The following is a 24,863-nucleotide window of genomic DNA, read 5'->3' as shown; positions in this document are numbered from 1 at the left end:
CCAGCCTACAACTACAAATAGTACAACCAGTGCTCAGCCTACATCTAGAATAACCAGTGCTCAGACTACAACAGAGAGTACAACCAGTGCTCAGCTTACAACAAAAAGTACAACCAGTGCTCAGCCCATAAATACAGATAGTACAACCAGTTCCCAGCCTACAACTACAAATAGTACAACCAGTGCTGAGCCAACAACTACAACTAGTATAACCAGTGCTCAGTCTACAATAAAGAGTACAACCAGTGCTCAGACTACAACAGAGAGTACAACCAGTGCTCAGTCTACAACAAAAAGTACAACCAGTGCTCAGCCTATAACTACAGATAGTACAACCAGTTCCCAGCCTACAACTACAAATAGTACAACCAGTGCTCAGCCTACAGCAGAGAGTAAAACCAGTGCTCAGCCTACAACTACAAATAGTACAGCCAGTGCTCAGTCTACAACTACAGATAGTAAAACCAGTTTCCAGCCTACAACTACAAATAGTACAACCAGTGCTCAGCCTACAACTACAGATAGTATAGCCAGTTCCCAGCCTACAACTACAAACAGTACAACCAGTGCTCATCCTACAACAGAGAGTAGAAACAGTGTTCAGCCTACAACTACAGATAGTACAACTAGTTTCCAGCCTACAACTACAAATAGTACAACCAGTGCTCAGCCTACAACTACAGATAGTACAACCAGTTCCCAGCCTACAACTACAAATAGTACAACCAGTGCTCAGCCTACAACTAGTATAACCAGTGCTGAGACTACAACAGAGAGTACAACCAGTGCTCAGCCCATAATTACAGATAGTACAACCAGTTCCCAGCCTACAACTACAAATAGTACAACCAGTGCTCAGCCAACAACTCCAACTAGTATAACCAGTGCTCAGTCTACAATAAAGAGTACAACCAGTGCTCAGACTACAACAGAGAGTACAACCAGTGTTCAGTCTACAACAAAAAGTACAACCAGTGCTAAGCTTATAACTACAGATAGTACAACCAGTTCCCAGCCTACAACTAGAAATAGTACAACCAGTGCTCAGCCTACAGCAGAGAGTAAAACCAGTGCTCAGCCTACAACTACAAATAGTACAGCCAGTGCTCAGTCTACAACTACAGATAGTAAAACCAGTTTCCAGCCTAGAACTACAAATAGTACAACCAGTGCTCAGCCTACAACTACAGATAGTATAGCCAGTTCCCAGCCTACAACTACAAACAGTACAACCAGTGCTCAGCCTACAACAGAGAGTAGAAAAAGTGTTCAGCCTACAACTACAGATAGTACAACCAGTTTCCAGCCTACAACTACAAATAGTACAACCAGTGCTCAGCCTACAACTACAGATAGTACAACCAGTTCCCAGCCTACAACTACAAATAGTACAACCAGTGCTCAGCCTACAATTAGTATAACCAGTGCTGAGACTACAACAGAGAGTACAACCAGTGCTCAGCTTACAACAAAAAGTACAACCAGTGCTCAGCCCATAATTACAGATAGTACAACCAGTTCCCAGCCTACAACTACAAATAGTACAACCAGTGCTCAGCCAACAACTACATCTAGTATAACTAGTGCTCAGTCTACAATAAAGAGTACAACCAGTGCTCAGACTACAACAGAGAGTACAACCAGTGCTCAGTCTACAACAAAAAGTACAACCAGTGCTCAGCCTATAACTACAGATAGTACAACCAGTTCCCAGCCTACAACTACAAATAGTACAACCAGTGCTCAGCCTACAGCAGAGAGTAGAACCAGTGCTCAGCCTACATCTACAAATAGTACAAGTGCCCAGCCTACAACTACAGGTAGTAAAACCAGTTCCCAGCCTACAACTACAAACAGTACAACCAGTGCTCAGCCTATAACAGAGAGTAGAAACAGTGTTCAGCCTACAACTACAGATAGTACAACCAGTTTCCAGCCTACAACTACAAATAGTACAACCAGTGCTCAGCCTACAACTACAGATAGTACAACCAGTTCCCAGCCTACAACTACAAATAGTACAACCAGTGCTCAGCCTACAACCAGTATAACCAGTGCTCAGAATACAACAGAAAGTACAACCAGTGCTCAGCTTACAACAAAAAGTACAACCAGTGCTCAGCCCATAATTACAGATAGTACAACCAGTTCCCAGCCTACAACTACAAATAGTACAACCAGTGCTGAGCCAACAACTACAACTAGTATAACCAGTGCTCAGTCTACAATAAAGAGTACAACCAGTGCTCAGACTACAACAAAAAGTACAACCAGTGCTCAGACTACAACAAAAAGTACAACCAGTGCTCAGCCTATAACTACAGATAGTACAACCAGTTCCCAGCCTACAACTACAAATAGTACAACCAGTGCTCAGCCTACAGCAGAGAGTACAACCAGTGCTCAGCCTACAACTACAAATAGTACAGCCAGTGCTCAGTCTACAACTACAGATAGTAAAACCAATTTCCAGCCTACAACTACAAATAGTACAACCAGTGCTCAGCCTACAACTACAGATAGTATAGCCAGTTCCCAGCCTACAATTACACATAGTACAACCAGTGCTCAGCCTACAGCAGAGAGTAGAACCAGTGCTCAGCCCACAACTAGAAATAGTACAAGTGCCCAGCCTACAACTACAGGTAGTACAACCAGTTCCCAGCCTACAACTACAAATAGTACAACCAGTTTCCAGCCTACAACTACAAATAGTACAAACAGTGTTCAGCCTACAACTACAGATAGTACAACCAGTTTCCAGCCTACAACTACAAATAGTACAACCAGTTCCCAGCCTACAACTACAAATAGTACAACCAGTGCTCAGCCTACAGCAGAGAGTAGAACCAGTGGTCAGCCCACAACTAGAAATAGTACAAGTGCCCAGCCTACAACTACAGGTAGTACAACCAGTTCCCAGCCTACAACTACAAATAGTACAACCAGTTTCCAGCCTACAACTACAAATAGTACAACCAGTTCCCAGCCTACAACTGCAGATAGTACAACCAGTTCCCAGCCTACAACTACAAATAGTACAACCAGTGCTCAGACTTCAACTAGTATAACCAGTGCTCAGACTACAACAGAGAGTTCAACCAGTGCTCAGCTTGCAACAAAAAGTACAACCAGTGCTCAGCCCATAATTACAGATAGTACAACCAGTTCCCAGCCTACAACTACAAATAGTACAACCAGTGCTCAGCCAACAACTACAACTAGTATAACCAGTGCTCAGTCTACAATAAAGAGTACAACCAGTGCTCAGACTACAACAGAGAGTACAACCAGTGCTCAGTCTACAACAAAAAGTACAACCAGTTCTCAGCCCATAATTACAGATAGTACAACCAGTTCCCAGCCTACAACTACAAATAGTACAACCAGTGCTCAGCCAACAACTCCAACTAGTATAACCAGTGCTCAGTCTACAATAAAGAGTTCAACCAGTGCTCAAACTACAACAGAGAGTACAACCAGTGCTCGGTCTACAACAAAAAGTACAACCAGTGCTCAGCCTATAACTACAGATAGTACAACCAGTTCCCAGCCTACAACTAGAAATAGTACAACCAGTGCTCAGCCTACAGCAGAGAGTAGAACCAGTGCTCAGCCTACAACTACAAATAGTACAGCCAGTGCTCAGTCTACAACTAGAGATAGTAAAACCAGTTTCCAGCCTACAACTACAAATAGTACTAATAGTGCTCAGCCAACAACTACAGATAGTATAACAAGTGCTCAGTCAACAAAAAAGAGTACAACCAGTGCTCAGACTACAACAGAGAGTAGAAACAGTGCTCAGTCTACAACAAAAAGTGCAACCAGTGCTCAGCCTATAACTACAGATAGTACAACTAGTTCTCAGCTTAAAGCTACAAATAGTACATCAAGTGCTCAGCCTACAACTACAGATAGTACAACCAGTTCTCAACCTACTACTACAAATAGTACAACCAGTAATCAGCCTACAGCAGAGAGTAAAATCAGTGCTCAGCCTACAACTACAAATAGTACAAGCAGTGCCCAGTCTTCAACTACAGATAGTACAACCAGTAACCAGCCTACAACTACAGATAGTACAGCCAGTTCCCAGCCTACAACTACAAATAGTACAACCAGTGCTCAGCCTACAACTACAGATAGTACAGCCAGTTCCCAGCCTACAACTACAAATAGTACAACCAGTGTTCAGCTTACAACTACAGATAGTACAACCAGTGCTCAGCCTAGAGCAGAAAGTAGAACCAGTGCTCAACCTACAACTACAGATAGTACAACCAGTTCCCAGCCTACAACTACCAATAGTACAACCAGTTCCCAGCCTACATCTTTAAATAGTACAACCAGTTCTCAGTTTACAACAAAAAGTACAACCAGTGCTCAGCCTATAACAAAGAGTAGAACCAGTGCTCAGCCTACAACTACAAATAGTACAACCAGTGCTCAGCCTATAGCAGAGAGTAAAACCAGTGCTCAGCCCACAACTACAGATAGTATAACCAGTTCCCAGCCTACAACTACAAATAGTACAACCAGTGCTCAGCCTACAAATGCAGCTAGTATAACAAGTGCTCAGTCTACAATAAAGAGTACAACCAGTGCTCAGACTACAACAGAGAGTACAAACAGTGCTCAGTCTACAACAGAGAGTACAACCAGTGCTCAGACTACAACAGAGAGTACAAACAGTGCTCAGCCTATAACTACAGATAGTACAACCAGTTCCCAGTCTACAACTACAAATAGTTCATCAAGTGCTCAGCCTACAACTACAAATAGTACAGCCAGTCCTCAGCCTACAACTAAAAATAGTACAACCAGTGTTCAGCCTACAACAGAGAGTAGAACCAGTGCTCAGCCTACAACTACAAATAGTACAACCAGTGCTCAGTCTACAATTACAGCTAGTACAACCAGTTTCCAGCCTACAATTATAGATAGTACAGCTAGTGCTCAGCTTATAACTACAGATAGTACAACCAGTTCTCAGCCTACAACAACAAATAGTACAACCAGTGCTCAGCCTAGAGCAGAGAGTAGAACCAGTGCTCAGTTTACAACTACAGATAGTACAACCAGTTCCCAGCCTACAACTACAAATAGTACAACCAGTGCTCAGCCTACAACTACAGATAGCATAACCAGTTACCAGCCTACAAATAGTACAACCACTGCTCAGTCTACAACTACTGATAGAATAACCAGAGTTGAGCCTGCAACAGATAGTACAACCAGTGCTCAGTCTACAACAGAGAGTACAACCAGTGCTCAGTCAACAAAAAAGAGTACAACCAATGCTGAGCCTACAACTACAGATGGTACAACCAGTGCTCAACCTACAACTACAGGTAGTGTAACCAGTGGTCAGTCTGCAATAGAAAGTACAACCAGTGCTCAGCCTACAACAGATAGTAGAACTAGTGCTTGGCCTACAACAGAGGGTTTAACCAGTGCTTCATCTACAACAGAGAGTGCAAGCAGTGCTCAGCCTACAACTACATATAGTACAACCACTGCTCTGCCTATAACTACAGATAGTACAACCAGTGCTCAGTCTACATCTAAAGATAGTAAGACCAGTACTCTGTCCCCAACAACTTCAAATAGTATAACCAGTACCCAGCCTACAAGAATTACAGAGCGTAGAACCAGTACTCAGCCTACAAAAACAGAGGAGAGTAGAAGTAGTACTAAGTTTACAACAAATGAGAGTAAAATCAGTAGTAAGTCTATAATGACTACAGAGTCTGTAAGTAGCACCTGGCTGACAACCACTACTAATCTTTTAACCAATATTGGCCTTACAACTTCCACAGAACTAACAGCCAAAGAGCCAACAACCACTACAGAAACCACCATGGAAAACATCAGTATTACACCTACAACTAAAGAAATTAGGAGCAGTACTCAGCCTACAACAGCTAAAGAGAGTACAACCAGTACTAAAATATCGACAACTACAGAGAGTACAACCAGTACTCAGCCTACCACAATTACAGAAGGTTCAACCAGTATAAAAACATCAACAACTAAAGAGAGTACAACTGGTACAGAAACATCATCAACAATAGAAAGTACCACCAAAACTCAATCTACAAGTACAGAGTCTGTAACCAGCACCTGGATGACAACTATTACAAATCTTTTAACCAGTATTGGCCTTACAACTACAGCAGAAATAACAGCCGAAGAGGCAACAACTACAAAATTAATATCCACAGAGTTATCAATAACTACAGAACCAACATCAACCACACCGCAAAAAAATACAGAACCAGCAACTACACAAGCTCCAACCACTACAGAAGTAACATCAACTACAGAGCCAACAACAACCACACAGTCTACAACCACCACAACGTCCAGAACTACAGAACAAACAAGTATAACAACAAAGCCCCAAACCACCACAGAACTAACAGAACCACCAACAACCACAGAGTCACAAACAACCAGCAAACCACCAACTACAGAGTCACCAACAACCACAGAATCACCAACAACCACCACCAAACAACCAACAACTACTACAGAGTCACCAACAACCACAGAGCTACCTACAACACAACCACCAACAACCTCAGATTCACCAACCACAGAGCCAACAACATCCACAGTGCCACCAACAACAGGGCAAACAACCACAGAGCCAACACCATCCATAGTGCAAACAACCACAGAGCCAACAACCATGCTAACAACATCGACAGTGCAAACAACAAGACAGCAAACGACCACAGAGCCAACAACAACAACAACAACAACAACAGAGCAAACTACCACAGAACCACCAACTGTAGAGCCAACCACAACCACAGTGCAAACAACCACATTGCCACCAACAACTACAGAACCAACAACAACTATAGAGGCAACAACCACAGAGCCACCAATAACCACAGAGACAATTACAACTACTGTGACAACTACCACAAACCCTATATCTACAGAAATCCCAAAACAGCCTCCAACAACAGCACTTACTATGACCACAGAGGCTCCAACAACAACACAGCAAACAACCATGCAACTTCCAACAACTATAGAACCCACTACATCCACACAGCCTCAAACAACCACAAGGCCTACAACTATAGAGGCTCCGGCAACAACTACACAACTTCTAACAACCACAGAAACTACAACAACTAATGAACCTACAACAACTACACAGCCTCCAACAACCACAGAAACTACAACAACTAATAAACCTACAACAACTACACAGCCTCCAACAACAGCAGAGCCACCAACAACTGAAGAACTCCCCACAAATGCATTGAATGTAGTCAGCACAGTACCAGGAAGTAGTAACCAGCCACCAACTATTGGAAACGTAACCAGCCCACTGGAACCAACAAGCATGGCGATGCCAACTAATACATTACCGGGAACAGGGGAAACTACTAAGACACTAAGTACAGATAACCCTGAACCACCGACTGGAAGTCCTCTTTCTACTTCTAATGAAGATCTCACAGCAAATATGACTTTTAAAATGCCTAATGAAGTATTTGACAAAGACCTCACAGACCTCAAATCTCAGAGATCACAGGAACTAAGCAGTCAGATAGAGAATGAAGTGAGTAACATCAGTAAATTACTTTATATAACTCAGATACAGCAAAAGGCTAATGTTATATATATATACTGTAGAGATCATACAATGGAATAGTGAAAAAGTTTCACATTATTCATGTTTATGTTATTATAATGACTGAAAGGGCATGCCCAACCAGACCACCCCTTTAGGGAAAGCTCCTTCTAGCGCAATGTAGTATCACAACCAGGGCCGGGACAAGGAGTTTTGGTGCCCTAGGCAGAGAAGGCAAATGCCCCCCCCCCCCAAAATAAAAGACATGTATACACACTTTCAAACACATTTAATATAGAACGATCATAAATTAATGTTATTAATATAAATAGTTTTTTTCCCCTTTAACTAGTGCAAACAACTTAACTAGTGCAAACAATTAGAGGTATTTTAGACATCAATAAAGTGCTTCATAACTTTTAATACTCAATACCATTTTGATACCTAATAAAGGTTAAAAAAAAAAGTGCTTAAAATACAGCGCACTGCAACTCCCAACATACCTTCTTGTGCACTACAACTCTCAACATACCTTCTTGTGCACTACAACCTCCAGCATACCTATTTGTGCTCAAGAAGGTATGCTAAGAGTTGTAGTTGTGCAGCAGCAACCTCCAGACACAACTCCCAGCATACCTCTTTGTTCACTACAACTCTCAGCATATCTTCTTGTGCACAAGAAGGTATGCTGGGTGGTGTAAGGCACAAGAAGCTATGCTGGGAGTTGTGTCGGGAGGTTGCTGGGGGTGGGGTGGGGGGGGGTTGTGCTGTCGGAAGCGAAGCCTGTCGCCTGCAGCAGCTTCATAGCTGATGCTGCTGCAGGTGAGGGGGATATGAGGGCGCTGGTGGTATGTGAGCGTGCAGGGGCAGCGCTTGGCAGCCACCAGGAGGCAGAATACAGTAGCCTATAGTAAAAAAAAAATTACATAGAGACTGCAATTGCGCCCCCTGTAATTTACCACTAGATGGCGCCCTAGGCCATCGTCTACCCTGGCCTACCCTTTGTCCCAGCCCTGATCACAACCTCCAGAGCAATAGGCAGTCTGCAGCTTACTCTTGAAATTTTGGAGGCCTACTGATAGGTGATAGTTTGTCATGATGGAAAAAGCGTGTTAAACCCCCTACCATCTATGACCCTGTCCCAGTCTACACAGTAAAGCTGACAAATAAGCAGCCTACTGCATTTGCTTTTGTGTCCAGTTGGTGAGCTGTAATATTTCAGGATTCCTTCTTGTATATAGTTAGATTGAGCAAATTTGTTTAAAATATTTTTTAACAGAATACAAAAAAGCCTGATGTAATTTTCCATTGGTTCAACTGCTGGGACCCACAACAGTCCTGAAAGTGAGGTGGTTTAGCACTTCTTCCCTATCAAAGTTATTTTCTCTGCAATGGCCACTGGCTTTGCAGTAAAGTGCAACACAGTAACAGTAATATCAATTGGGCTGTGCTGCAGTTCACTGCACAGGGGTGACAGGGAGCGCTGCTGTGGAGGGTAAAACTGAGAATGGGCCATAGTGCTAGTTTAGGCGCGTCACTGTGCAGGAAATAACAAAGCACTAAACCAACACTGCAGCCCTTTCCATCCCAGGATTGTTGGGGTCCTGGCAGTCAGAGTCCCACCAATCACAAAGTGATGGCCTATCAGCCCATTATAGGAACACCCCATTATTACTTATCATGCAAAGGATATATAAACCTGTTCTATATATTTACTTTTCCTATTTTAACTTCTTTTCTTTTTTGTCCCTATAGTTACTGAGGTTAATACAACCTTATTTTGGAAATGTGAAGGTGCAGGTCCTTTCATTCACGTAAGTAAAGACATTGATGTGTGACGTCTTACACTACAGGATGGGGGAATCACTGATATTTATGGAGTGTTCACATTATGGATATAAGATCAGGCATACCATCTGATTTCTGCTGCAGATTTGCAGCTTGAGCCTATGTTTACACACTGTAATATAAAAAAAATACTGCCGTATAAATAATGTGCCCCATTGGAGTCAGTGGGAAATTGCACACCACGTATAGAATAACAGCTGTAATTGATGATCGCCCAAATAATGAACATACTTATTATATACTAGCTGCTAACATAGTTATAGGGGTTATCCAGCCTTAGAAAAACATGGCCCTTTTCTTCCAGAGACCGTACCACTCTTCTCTCCAGTATGGGCGAAGTTTTGCAAAATGGTTCCATTGAAGTGAATGGAGCTTTATTGCAAACCCCACCTGAACTGGAGACAAGAGTCACAGTGTCACTGTAAGAAAGCGGACATGCTTTTTCTAACACTGGATAACCCCTTTAAACTTGTAGAGTTTATCAAACTTGTCTCCTTCTCCTCATATGCGGCTCTTTTCCTTCCAATATTGATAGCTCAATGTCTGGGTTACTGACCACCACCCTGCTCTAAAAGCAATGTGTGCATATATATAGATATAGTGTAGATGTATAGCGATATATCCCTATATCTATATAAACACCAGCCTGAACATTGCTTTTAGAGCAGAGTGGTGGTGGGTAACATAAACAACATGCTACCAACTATATATATATATATATATATATATATATATATATATATATATATATACTCACACTGATAATAGTTTTAATTCTTGAATTAATTTTACCAGTATTTCAATGTTTTAATACTTTGACCAAGCTGTAACCCAGGCAATAGCGGCAAATTGTCAAAAGTGTCATAAGACCCTCAGAATCAGCTTAATGCCAGGGAACCTGCTCACAGGTCAGTATCTGATTTAAAAATCTTCACATATTATTTCTCACAGCAATGGCTCGGTGGACACCGTTGTACAAATGGTCTTTCCTGATGGAACTGCGGTCCCCATAAATATTACACAACTTCAACAGGTTCTTGATGAGATGAGGAGAGGACAGCTGGGAAATCTGACAGTGGATCCCGAAAGTGTCGCATTTAATGGTAAAGAAGGACTCTAATCCATGAGACATTAGTAGATCATGACTCTTATTTGCCGGCTACACTTATAGCCGTAATAACCGTACCTTAATTACTGTAATATACGGGTCTCAACAATTTGGTAATATATTACATCTATGGTTCCAAAATGATTGGATATTCGCCCACATTTTAGTTTCTTTGATCAGAACAATTATGGGTGTCATAACCTCTGACCTCTTACATATCGGATTTAGGTGAAAAATTGTATGCAGTTTAATTTTATTATGTTTTCTAATATATCTGTCTACATATCACTGCTTTCCATACTATTCTTAGCTTAGTAGTCTGCGCTATTGTGACAACAAAAAAGAGGAAAATATAGGCTGAAATGCGTTTTTTAATATAATGAAAATCAATGATTTGCAGCCACTGTTTGGAAACAACGTCCCCAAATAAATTGACAGTTCACACACTATCATGTTGGCTATGGTGTGCATGAATGTCAATGGTTATATGACTTTCAGACACACCCATACGGCTGGCAGGTTACAATGGGCCTTAGATAATGTTCCCCTGGCCAATACTGCAGTATCGGCGGGAGGAACACGTTAAACAGCGTCTGAACATTGCCCTAATATGTACATTGTGATACTTTATATTAACTATAGACTGTGCTATGGGTCTAGGTACCTTGTACCCAGAAGACATCTGGTTACTCCAGGGTCCTTAGAAAATAATTATTCTAATGTGTGTTTTATATTATATAGGAACAACTCTATTTACTGGGACAACCACACCAAGTGCCACCACAACTCCTGAAGTCACAACCACACCAAGTGCCACCACAACAGCTCCTGAAGTCACAACCACACCAAGTGCCACCACAACACCTGAAGTCACAACAACACCAGGTGCCACCACAACACCTGGAGTCACTACTACCCCAAGTGCCACCACAACACCTGAAGTCACAACAACACCAGGTGCCACCACAACACCTGTAGTCACTACTACCCCGAGTGCCACCACAACATCGGAAGTCACCACCACACCAAGAGTGACCACAACACCTAAAGTCAGTACTATCCCAAGTGCCACCACAACACCTGAAGTCACCACCACACCAAGTGCCACCACAACAACTGAAGTCACTACTACCCCAAGTGCCACCACAACACCGGAATTTACCACCACACCAAGAGTGACCACAACACCTAAAGTCAGTACTACACCAAGTGCCACCACAACACCTAAAGTCACAACCACACCAAGTGCCACGACAACTTCTGAACTCACTACCACACGGAGTGCCACCACAACACCTGAATTTACCACCACACCAAGAGTGACCACAACACCTAAAGTCAGTACTACACCAAGTGCCACCACAACACTTAAAGTCACTACTACACCAAATGCCACCACAACACCTGAAGTCACAACCACACGAAGTGCCACCACAACTTCTGAACTCACCGCCACACCAAGTGCCACCACAACACCTAAAGTAACAACCACACCAAGTGCCACCACAACTCCTGAAGTCACAACCACACCAAGTGCCACCAAAACTCCTGAAGTCACAACAACACCAGGTGCCACCACAACACCTGGAGTCACTACTACACCAAGTGCCACCACAACACCCGAAGTCGGTACTACACCAAGTGCCACCACAACACCTCAAGTCACCACCACACCAAGTGCCACCACAACACCTGAAGTCACTATTAAACCAAGTGCCTCCACAACTCTTGGAGTCACTACTACACCAACTGTTACCACAATGCCCGAAGTGACCATCATACCAAGTGCCACTACAACACCTGAAGTCATCACCACACTAAGGGACACCACAACTCCTGAACTCACCACTTCACCAGGTGCCACCACAACACCTGGAGTCACTACTACACCAAGTGCCACCACAACACCTGAAGTCACCACCACACCAAGTGCCACCACAACACCTGAAGTCACTACTACCCCAAGTGCCACCACAACACCTGAAGTCACTACCACACCAAGTGTGACCACCACTCCTGGAGTCAGTACTACCCCAAGTGCCTCCACAACACCTAAAGTCACTACTACACCAAATGCCACCACAACACCTGAAGTCACAACCACACGTAGTGCCACCACAACTTCTGAACTCACCACCACACAAAGTGCCACCACAACACCTAAAGTAACAACCACACCAAGTGCCACCACAACTCCTGAAGTCACAACCACACCAAGTGCCACCACAACTCCTGAAGTCACAACAACACCAGGTGCCACCACAACACCTGGAGTCACTACTACCCCAAGTGCCACCACAAGACCTGAAGTCACAACAAAACCAGGTGCCACCACAACACCTGGAGTCAGTACTACCCCAAGTGCCACCACAACACCTGAAGTCACCACCACACCAAGTGCCACCACAACAACTGAAGTCACTACTACCCCAAGTGCCACCACAACACTGGAATTTACCACCACACCAACAGTGACCACAACACCTAAAGTCAGTACTACACCAAGTGCCACCACAACACCTCAAGTCACCACCACACCAAATGCCACCACACCAAGTGACACCACAACACCTGCAGTCACTACTACCTCAAGTGCCACCACAACACCTGAAGTCACTACTACCCCAAGTGCCACCACAACACCTGAAGTCACTACCACACCAAGTGTGACCACCACTCCTGGAGTCAGTACTACCCCAAGTGCCTCCACAACACCTAAAGTCACTACTACACCAAATGCCACCACAACACCTGAAGTCACAACCACACGTAGTGCCACCACAACTTCTGAACTCACCACCACACAAAGTGCCACCACAACACCTCAAGTCACCACCTCACCAAATGCCACCACACCAAGTGACACCACAACACCTGCAGTCACTACTACCTCAAGTGCCACCACAACCCCTGGAGTCACTACTACCCCAAGTGCCACCACAAGACCTGAAGTCACAACAAAACCAGGTGCCACCACAACACCTGGAGTCAGTACTACCCCAAGTGCCACCACAACACCTGAAGTCACCACCACACCAAGTGCCACCACAACAACTGAAGTCACTACTACCCCAAGTGCCACCACAACACCGGAATTTACCACCACACCAACAGTGACCACAACACCTAAAGTCAGTACTACACCAAGTGCCACCACAACACCTCAAGTCACCACCACACCAAATGCCACCACACCAAGTGACACCACAACACCTGCAGTCACTACTACCTCAAGTGCCACCACAACACCTGAAGTCACTACTACCCCAAGTGCCACCACAACACCTGAAGTCACTACCACACCAAGTGTGACCACCACTCCTGGAGTCAGTACTACCCCAAGTGCCTCCACAACACCTAAAGTCACTACTACACCAAATGCCACCACAACACCTGAAGTCACAACCACACGTAGTGCCACCACAACTTCTGAACTCACCACCACACAAAGTGCCACCACAACACCTCAAGTCACCACCTCACCAAATGCCACCACACCAAGTGACACCACAACACCTGCAGTCACTACTACCTCAAGTGCCACCACAACCCCTGGAGTCACTACTACCCCAAGTGCCACCACAAGACCTGAAGTCACAACAAAACCAGGTGCCACCACAACACCTGGAGTCAGTACTACCCCAAGTGCCACCACAACACCTGAAGTCACCACCACACCAAGTGCCACCACAACAACTGAAGTCACTACTACCCCAAGTGCCACCACAACACCGGAATTTACCACCACACCAACAGTGACCACAACACCTAAAGTCAGTACTACACCAAGTGCCACCACAACACCTCAAGTCACCACCACACCAAATGCCACCACACCAAGTGACACCACAACACCTGCAGTCACTACTACCTCAAGTGCCACCACAACACCTGAAGTCACTACTACCCCAAGTGCCACCACAACACCTGAAGTCACTACCACACCAAGTGTGACCACCACTCCTGGAGTCAGTACTACCCCAAGTGCCTCCACAACACCTAAAGTCACTACTACACCAAATGCCACCACAACACCTGAAGTCACAACCACACGTAGTGCCACCACAACTTCTGAACTCACCACCACACAAAGTGCCACCACAACACCTCAAGTCACCACCACACCAAATGCCACCACACCAAGTGACACCACAACACCTGCAGTCACTACTACCTCAAGTGCCACCACAACACCTGGAGTCACTACTAGCCCAAGTGCCACCACAAGACCTGAAGTCACAACAAAACCAGGTGCCACCACAACACCTGGAGTCAGTACTACCCCAAGTGCCACCACAACACCTGAAGTCACCACCACACCAAGTGCCACCACAACAACTGAAGTCACTACTACCCCAAGTGCCACCACAACACCGGAATTTACCACCACACCAACAGTGACCACAACACCTAAAGTCAGTACTACACCAAGTGCCATCACAACACCTCAAGTCACCACCACACCAAATGCCACCACACCAAGTGACACCACAACACCTGCAGTCACTACTACCTCAAGTGCCACCACAACACCGGAAGTTACCACCACACCAAGAGTGACCACAACACCTAAAGTCAGTACTACACCAAGTGCCACCACAACACCTCAAGTCACCACCACACCAAATGCCACCACACCAAGTGACACCACAACACCTGCAGTCACTACTACCTTAAGTGCCACCACAACACCGGAAGTTACCACCACACCAAGAGTGACCACAACACCTAAAGTCAGTACTACACCAAGTGCCACCACAACACCTAAAGTCACAACCACACCAAGTGCCACGACAACTTCTGAACTCACTACCACACAGAGTGCCAACACAACACCTGAAGTCACTACTACGCCAAGTGTGACCACAACACCTGAGGTCACTACTACACCAAGTGCCACCACAACATCTACAGTAACCACCACACCAACTGCCACCACAACTCCTAAAGTCACAACCACACCAAGTGCCACCACAACACCCGAAGTCGGTACTACACCAAGTGCCACCACAACACCTCAAGTCACCACCACACCAAGTGCCACCACACCAAGTGACACCACAACACCTGAAGTCACTATTAAACCAAGTGCCTCCACAACTCTTGGAGTCACTACTACACCAACTGTTACCACAACGCCCAAAGTGACCATCATACCAAGTGCCACTACAACACCTGAAGTCACCACCACACTAAGGGACACCACAACTCCTGAACTCACCACCTCACCAGGTGCCACCACGACACCTGGAGTCACTACTACACCAAGTGCCACCACAACACCTGAAGTCACCACCACACCAAGTGCCACCACAACACCTGAAGTCACTACTACCCCAAGTGCCACCACAACACCTGAAGTCACTACCACACCAAGTGTGACCACCACTCCTGCAGTCAGTACTACCCCAAGTGCCTCCACAACACCTAAAGTCACTACTACACCAAATGCCACCACAACACCTGAAGTCACAACCACACGAAGTGCCACCACAACTTCTAAACTCCCCACCACACCAAGTGCCACCACAACACCTAAAGTAACAACCACACCAAGTGCCACCACAACACCTGAAGTCACTACTACGCCAACTGTGACCATAACACCTAAACTCACTACACTCACTACACCTAGTGCCACTACAACATTTGAAGTCACCACCACACCAAGTGCCACAACAACTCCTCAAGTTACCACCACAAGTGCCACCACAACCCCTAAAGCCACTACTGCATCAAGTGCCACAACACCAAGTGCCACCACAACACCAGAAGTCACTACTACATTAAGTGTTACCACAACACCTGAAGTCACCACCACACCACGGGACACCACAACTCCTGAAGACAATACCACACCAAGTGCCACCACAACACCTGAAATCACAGCCACACCAAGTGACACCACAACTCGTGAAGTGACAACCACTGCAAGTGCCACCACAACTTCCGAACCAACAAGCATGGCGATGCCAACCAATACATTACTGGGAACAGGAGAAACTACTAACACTCTAAGTACAGATAACCCTGAACCACCGACTGGAAGTCCTCTTTCTTCTTATAATGAAGATCTGGCCGCAAATATGAGTTTTAAAATACTTAATGAAGTGTTTGATGAAGACCTCAAAAATCTCAGCTCTCAGAGATCAAAGGCACTAAAGAGTCAGATTGAGGATGAAGTAAGTAACCTCAGTAAATTACTAAACGAATGTAAGCTGAACAGCACTGTGTAGACTTCAAGTCAAAAATTAAGCTTGTAGCTCATAGGTGCACGTCCTTATGGCACCCAAACTCTAGGTTGCCAAGAGGAAAAGGCGGCACTCCAATATGAAGTTGAAAAAGTGCTGATTTATTCACCCATCAACGTGCACATTGATGGGTGAATAAACCAGCACTTTTTCAACTTCATATTGGAATGTCGCCTTTTCCTTGTCATCGTTTAGTATTCAGTAAATTACTAGATTTTCCTCAGAGAGAGCAGAAGGCTAACGGGATAGATAGATAGATAGATAGATAGTTATACTGTATTGCTTATACATTGGAATAGTTTCACATTCATTCCTATTTATGTTATTATGACTGAAAGGGCATGTCTACCTGGACCACCCCTTTAGGGAAAGATCCTTCTAGTACAATGTAGTATCACAACTTCCAGTGCAATAAGCCCTCCGCAGCTTACTATTGAAGTTTTGGAGGCCTGCTGATAGTTTGTCATGATGGAAAAAGCCTGTTAAACCCCCTTCCATCTATGACCCTGTCCCAGTCTACACAGTAAAGCTGACAAGTAAGCAGCCTACTGTGTTTGCTCTACTGTCCAGTTGGTGAGCTGTAATATTTCAGGATTCCTTCTTGTATATAGTCAGATTGAGCAAATTTGTTTAAAATATGTTTTCACAGAATACAAAAAGGCCTGATGTAATTTTTCATTGGTTCAACTGCTGGGACCTACAACAGTCCTGAAAGTGAGGTGGTTTAGCACTTCTGCCCCGTCAAAGTTTTTTTCTCTGCAATGGTGGCCCTCACCACTGGCTCTGCAGGAAACTGCAACAAGGCAACAGTCATATGAATCGGGCTGTACTGCAGTTCACTGCACAGGGGTGACAGGGAGCGCTGCTGTGGAGGGTAAAACTAAGAATGGGTCATAGTGCTAGCTTAGGCGTGTCACTGTGCAGGGAATAAACGTTGACACTAACACAGCACTAAACCAGCACTGCAGCCCTTTCTGTCCCAGGATTGTTGGGGTCCTGGCAGTGAGTTTCCCACCAATCACAAAGTAATGACCTGTCAGCCCATTATAGGAACACCCCATTATTACTTATCATGCAAAGGATATATAAACCTGTTCCATATATTTACTTTTCTTTTTTCAACTTCTTGTCCTTTTTGTCCCTATAGTTACTGAAGTTAATACAACCTTATTTTGGAAATGTGAAGGTGCAGGTCCTTTCATTCACGTAAGTAAAGACATTGATGTGTGACGTCTTACACTACAGGATGGGGGAATCACTGATATTTATGGAGTGTTCGCATTACGGATATAAGATCAGGCATACCATCTGATTTTTGCTGTGGATTTGCAGCTTGAGCCTATGTTTACACACTGTAATATAAAGTAAAAAAACTGCCGTATAAATAATGCGCTCCATTGGAGTCAGTGCGAAAATGCATACAACGTATAGAATAACAGCTGTAATTGATGATCGCTAAAATAATGAACATACTCATTATATACCAGCTGCTAACATAGTTATAGGGGTTATCCAGCCTTAAAAAAACATGGCCACTTTCTTCCAGAGACCGTACCACTCCTCTCTCCAGTTTGGGTTTTGCAAAATGGTTCCATTGAAGTGAATGGAGCTTTATTGCAAACCCCACCTGAACTGAAGAAAAGAGTCGTGGTGTCACTGGAGGAAAGCGGACATGTTTTTTCTAACACTGTATAACCCCTTTAAACTTGTAGAGTTTATCAAACTTGTCTCCTTCTCCTCATATGCGTCTCTTTTCCTTCCAATCTTGACGGCTCAATGTCTAGGATACTGACCACCACCCTGCTCTAAAAGCAATGTGTGCACATATATATATATATATATATATATATACACACATATATATATATATATATATATATATATATACATATATATATATATATATATATATATATAGATAGATAGATAGATAGATAGATAGATAGATAGATATAGTGTAGATGTATAGAGATATATCCCTATATCTATGTAAACACCAGCCTGAACATTGCTTTTAGAGCAGAGTGGTGGTCGGTAGCATAAACAACATGCTACTAACAAAACATATATATATATATATATATATATATATATATATACTCACACTGATAATAGTTTTAATTCTTAATTCTTGAATTAATTTTACCAGTGTTGCATTTTTTTAATAATTTGACCAAGCAGTAACCCAGGCAAAAGTGGCAAATTGTAGCAAGGTTCATAAGATCCTCACAATCAGCTTAGTGCCAGGGAACCTGCTCAGAGGTCAGTATCTGATTTAAAAATTTTCATATGTTATTTCTCACAGCAATGGTTCGGTGGACGCGCTTGTACAAATGGTCTTTCCTGATGGAACTACGGTCCCTATAAACATTACACAACTTCAACAGTTACTCGATGAGATGAGGAGAGGACAGCTGGGAAATCTGAAAGTGGATCCTGAAAGTGTCGTATTTAATGGTAAAGAAGGACTCTAATCCATGAGACATTAGTAGATCATGACTCTTATTTGCCGGCTGCACTTATAGCCGTAATAACTGTACCGTAATTACTGTAAAATATAGGTCTCAACAATATGGTAAAATATTACATCAATCATTCCAAAATAACTGGATATTCGCCCAAATTTTGGTTTCTTTGATTAGAACAATTATGGGTGTCATAACCTCTGACCTCTTGCAGATCGGAATTAAGTGAAAAATTGTATGCAGTTTAATTTCATTATATTTTTTAATATATCTGTCTACATATCACTGCTTCCATACTATTCTTAGCTTAGTAGTCTGCGCTATTGTGCCAATAAAAGAGGAAAATATAGGCTGAAATGCGTTTTTAATATAATGAAAATCAATGATTTGCGGCCACTGTTTGGAAACAACGGTTGAAAATAAATTGACAGTTCACACACTGTCATGTCGGCCATGGTGGACATGAATGTCAATGGTTATATGACTTTTAGACACACCCATACAGCTGGCAAGTTACAATAATGTTCCTCCGGCCAATAATGCAGTATCAGCAGGAGGAACACGTTAAACAGCGTCTGAACATTGCCCTAATATGTACATTGTGATACTTTATATTAACCATAGACTGTGCTATGGTTCTAGGCACCTTGTACCCAGAAGCCATCTGGTTACTCCAGGGTCCTTAGAAAATAGTTATTCTAATATGTGTTTTATATTATATAGGTACAACTCTATTTACTGGGCCAACCACACCAAGTGCCACCACAACAGCTCCTGAAGTCACAACCACACCAAGTGCCACCACAACTCCTGAAGTCACTACTACACCAAGTGCCACCACAACTCCAGAAGTCACAACCACACCAAGTGTCACCACAAAACCTAAAGTCACTACTATGCCAAGTGCCACCACAACACCTGAAGTCACTACTACACCAAGTGTGACCACAACATCTAAAGTCATGACCACACCAAGTGCCACCACAACTCAAGAAGTCACAACCACACCAAGTGCCACCACAACTCCTGAACTCACCACCACACCAAGTGACACCACAACACCTAAAGTCACTACTACACCAAAGGCCAACACAACTCCTGAAGTCACTACTACCCCAAGTGCTACCACAACACCTGAAGTCACAACCACACCAAGTGCCACCACAACATCTAAAATAACCACAACTCCTGAAGTCACAACCACACCAAGTGCCACAACAACTCCTGAAGTAACTACTACACCCAGTGCCACCACAACTCCTGAAGTCACAACCACACCAAGTGCCACCACAACTCCTAAACTCACCTCCACACCAAGTGACACCACAATACCTAAAGTCACTACTACACCAAAGGCCAACACAACTCCTGAAGTCACTACTACCCCAAGTGCCACCACAACATCTGAAGTCACAACCACACCAAGTGCCACAACACCTGAAGTCACTACTACACCAACTGCCACCACATCTAAAATAACCACCACAACTCCTAAAGTCACAACCACACCAAGTGCCACCACAACACCTGAAGTCACTACTATGCCAAGTGTGACCACAACACCTGAGGTCCCTACTACACCAATTGCCACCACAACATTTAAAGTCACTACTACACCAAAGGCCAACACAACTTCTGAAGTCACTACTACCCCAAGTGCCACAACACCTGAAGTCACAACCACCACACCAAGTGTGACCACAACACCTGAAGTCACTACTACACCAAGTGCCACCACAACACCTGAAGTCACTACTTCACCAAGTGCCACCACAACACCTGAAGCTACAACCACAAAAAGTGCCACCACAACTCCTGAAGTCACTACTACACCAAGTATGACCACAACACCTGAAGTTACAACCACACCAACTGCCACCACAACATCTAAAATAACCACCACAACTCCTGAAGTCACAACCACACCAAGTGCCACCACAACACCTGAAGTCACTACTACACCAATTGCCACCACAACATCTGAAGTCACTACTACACCAAGTGTGACCACAAGATTTGCAGTAACCACCACAGCAACTGCCACCATAACTCCTGAAGTTACCACCACATCAAGTGCCACCACAAATCCTGAAGTCACTACTATGCCAAGTGTGACCACAACACCTGAGGTCCCTACTACACCAATTGCCACCACAACATCTAAAGTCACTACTACACCAAAGGCCAACACAACTTCTGAAGTCACTACTACCCCAAGTGCCACAACACCTGAAGTCACAACCACACCAAGTGTGACCACAACACCTAAAGTCACTACTACACCAAGTGCCACCACAACACCTGAAGCTACAACCACAAAAAGTGCCACCACAACTCCTGAAGTCACTACCACACCAAGTGCCACAACACCTGAAGTCACTACTACACCAACTGCCACCACAACATCTAAAATAACCACCACAACTCCTGAAGTCACAACCACACCAAGTGCCACCACAACACCTGAAGTCACTACTACACCAAGTGTGACCACAAGATTTGCAGTAACCACCACAGCAACTGCCACCATAACTCCTGAAGTTACCACCACATCAAGTGCCACCACAAATCCTGAAGTCACAACCACTCCAAGTGCCGGCACAACACCTGAAGTCACTAGTTCCCCAAGTGTTACCACAACCCCTGAAGTCACTACTGCATCAAGTGCCACAACCCCTGAAGTCACTACTACACCAAGTGCCACCACAACTTTTGGAGTCACCACCATTCCGAGTGCCACCACAACTTCTGGACCAACAAGCACAGCGATTCCAACTAATACATTACCCGGTACAGGAGAAACTACTAACACACTAAATACAGATAACCCTGAACCACCGACTGGAGGTCCTCCATCTACTTATAATGAAGTGCTCACAACAAATATGACTTTTAAAATACTTAATGAAGTATTTGATGCCGACCTAAAAAATCTCAGCTCTCAGAGATCAAAGGCACTAAAGAGTCAGATAGAGGATGAAGTGAGTAACCTCAGTAAATTACTTAATCAATGTAAGCTGAACAGCACTGTGTAGACTTAAAGTAAAAAATTAAGCTTGAAGCTCATGGATGCACGTCCTTATGGCAGCCGAACTCCAGGTTGCCAGAAGGAAAAGGCGACACTTAAATATAAAGTTGAAAAAGTGCTGATCTATTCAACCATCAACGCACGTAAACCAGCTTTTTCAAATTAATATTGGAGTGCTGCCTTTTCCTCCTTATTGTTTAGTATTCAGAAAATTACTACATTTACCTCAGACAGAGCACAAGCCTAATGGGATAGTTAGATAGATCCTTCTCGCAATGTAGTATTATAGACTGCACAGCAATAGGCAGTCTGCAGCTTACTCAAAGTTTTTGAGACCTGGCGATTTTGTCATGATGGAAAAAGGCTGTTAAACCCTCTACCATCTTTGACCCTGTCCCAGTCTACACAGCAGCTGACAAATGAGCAGCATATTGTGTTTGCTCTTGTGTCTAGTTTGTGAACTGTATTATTTCAGGGTTCCTTCTTGTATATAGTTAGATTGAGCAAATTTAAAAAAAATATTTTTACCAGAATACAAAAAAGCCTGATGTAATTTGGTTTAACTGCTGGGACCCACAACAGTCCTGAAAGTGAAGGGATTTAGAACTTCTGCTCTATCAAAGTTTTTTCTCAGCACATTGGCAATCCTCACCACCGACTCTGCAGTAAACTGCAACACGTCAACAGTCATATGAATCGGGCTGTGCTGCAGTTCACTGCACAGGGGTGACAGGGAGCGCTGCTGTGGAGGGTAAAACTGAGAATGGGCCATAGTGTTAGTTTAGGAGCGCCACTGTGCAGGGAATAAACTTTGACACTAACACAGCATTAAACTAGTACTGCAGCCCTTTCTGTCCAGGGATTGTTGGGGTCCTGGCAGTCAGAGTCCCACAATCACAAAGTGATGGCCTATCAGCCCATCATAGGAACACCCCATTATTACTTATCATGCAAAGGATATATAAACCTGATCAATGTTTTACATTTGTTTTACTTCTTGTCCTTTTTGTTCCTATAGATACAGAAGTTAATGCAAGTTTATTTTGGAAATGTGAAGGTGCAGGTCCTTTCATTCACGTAAGTAAAGACATTGATGTGTGACGTCTTACAGGGGAATGGGGAAATTATATAGGATGGGGAAATCACTGATATTTATGGAGAGTTCACATTATCGACTTTTCTATCAGATCAGGCATATCATCTGAATTCTTCTGTGGATTTGCAGCTTTTGGCTGTGTTCACACACCATAATATAAAATAAAAATGCTGCCGTATTTTTTAGGTAAAAATACTGACACACTGATATTTATGGAGTGTTCACCTTATGGATTCTTCAGGCATAGCATCTGATTTTTACTGCGGCTTGAGGCTGAGGCTGTAATATAAAAGAAAAATACTGCTGTAATTTTTATGTAAAAATACTGTCATAAAAATAATGTGCTCCACTGGATTCAGTGGGAAAATGCACACAACGTATAGAATAACGCTGTAAATAATGAACAACCAAATACTGAACATATTTCTTTTCCAAAATACGGCTACCCCCATCCAGGTAGCACAGAATCTGCAGGGATTTTGCATCAGAGAGGTGCAGGAACTGTTCAGGAACTGTTCAGAATTGGAGAGGTTTTCTATGGGGCTTTCAGTATAAAACCTCTCCTGCTCTGGGCAGTTCCTGTCTTGGCCAGAGATGTCAGCAGAGAGCACTGTGTCAGACTGAAAATAAAATAACATTTCCTGTAGGACATACAGCAGCTGATAAGTATGGGAAGAGTGAGATTTTTTAATAGTAGTAAATTACAGATCTATATAACTTTTTGATATCAGTTGATTTGAAAGAAAAATATTTTTGCTGGACAACCCCTTTAATGGCAGGGAAACTGCTCACAGGACAGTATCTAATTGAAAATTTTTCACATATTATTTCTCACAGCAATGGCTCGGTGGACACAGTTGTACAAATGGTCTTTCCCAATGGAACTGCGGTCCCCATAAATATTACACTACTTCAACAGGTTCTCGATGAGATGAGGAGAGGACAGCTGGGAAATCTGACAGTGGATCCCGAAAGTGTCGCATTTAATGGTAAAGAAGGACTCTAATCCATGAGACATTAGTAGATCATGACTCTTATTTGCCGGCTACACTTATAGCCGTAATAACCGTACCGTAATTACTGTAATATATAGGTCTCAACAAGAATATATTACATCTATGGCACCAAAATAATTGGATATTCGCCCAAATTTTAGTTTCTTTGATCAGAACAAGTAAAGGTGTCATAACCTCTGACATGTCAGATTTAGGTGAAAGATTCTGTGCAGTTTAATTTCTTTGTTTTCTAATACATCTGTCTGCATATCATTGCTTACCATACTATTCATAGCTTAGTAGTGCAAAAAACAAACAAACCGGAAAATATAGGCTGAAATGCGTTTTTTAATATAATGAAAATAAACGGAAAACAGATTCTGCTATATGGCCTACATAAGAATCTACTTATATCCTTAGGCTATGTTTACACAATGTAAATGAATGGGAAAACTACGACCATATTTTTCAG

General features: G+C 43.5%; 1 protein-coding gene across 1 annotated transcript; it reads left to right on the top strand.

Annotated features, from left to right (window-relative positions):
• Window positions 1-7,369: 7,369 nt before the first annotated feature.
• Window positions 7,370-23,381, top strand: LOC138800103 (mucin-2-like). Its single transcript, XM_069981911.1, has 8 exons — window positions 7,370-7,588; window positions 9,356-9,414; window positions 10,400-10,551; window positions 11,298-16,738; window positions 17,955-18,013; window positions 19,113-19,264; window positions 19,996-22,253; window positions 23,319-23,381. The coding sequence occupies exons 1-8, from the start codon at window positions 7,370-7,372 to the stop codon at window positions 23,379-23,381; spliced, it is 8,403 nt and encodes a 2,800-aa protein (XP_069838012.1).
• The last annotated feature ends 1,482 nt before the right edge of the window (window positions 23,382-24,863 follow it).

This window comes from Dendropsophus ebraccatus, chromosome 8 (assembly GCF_027789765.1).
Source record: "Dendropsophus ebraccatus isolate aDenEbr1 chromosome 8, aDenEbr1.pat, whole genome shotgun sequence".
Lineage (NCBI taxonomy): Eukaryota > Metazoa > Chordata > Amphibia > Anura > Hylidae > Dendropsophus > Dendropsophus ebraccatus.
The sequence above is the reverse complement of the archived record's forward strand: the minus strand, read 5'-3'. Positions and strand labels throughout refer to the sequence as shown.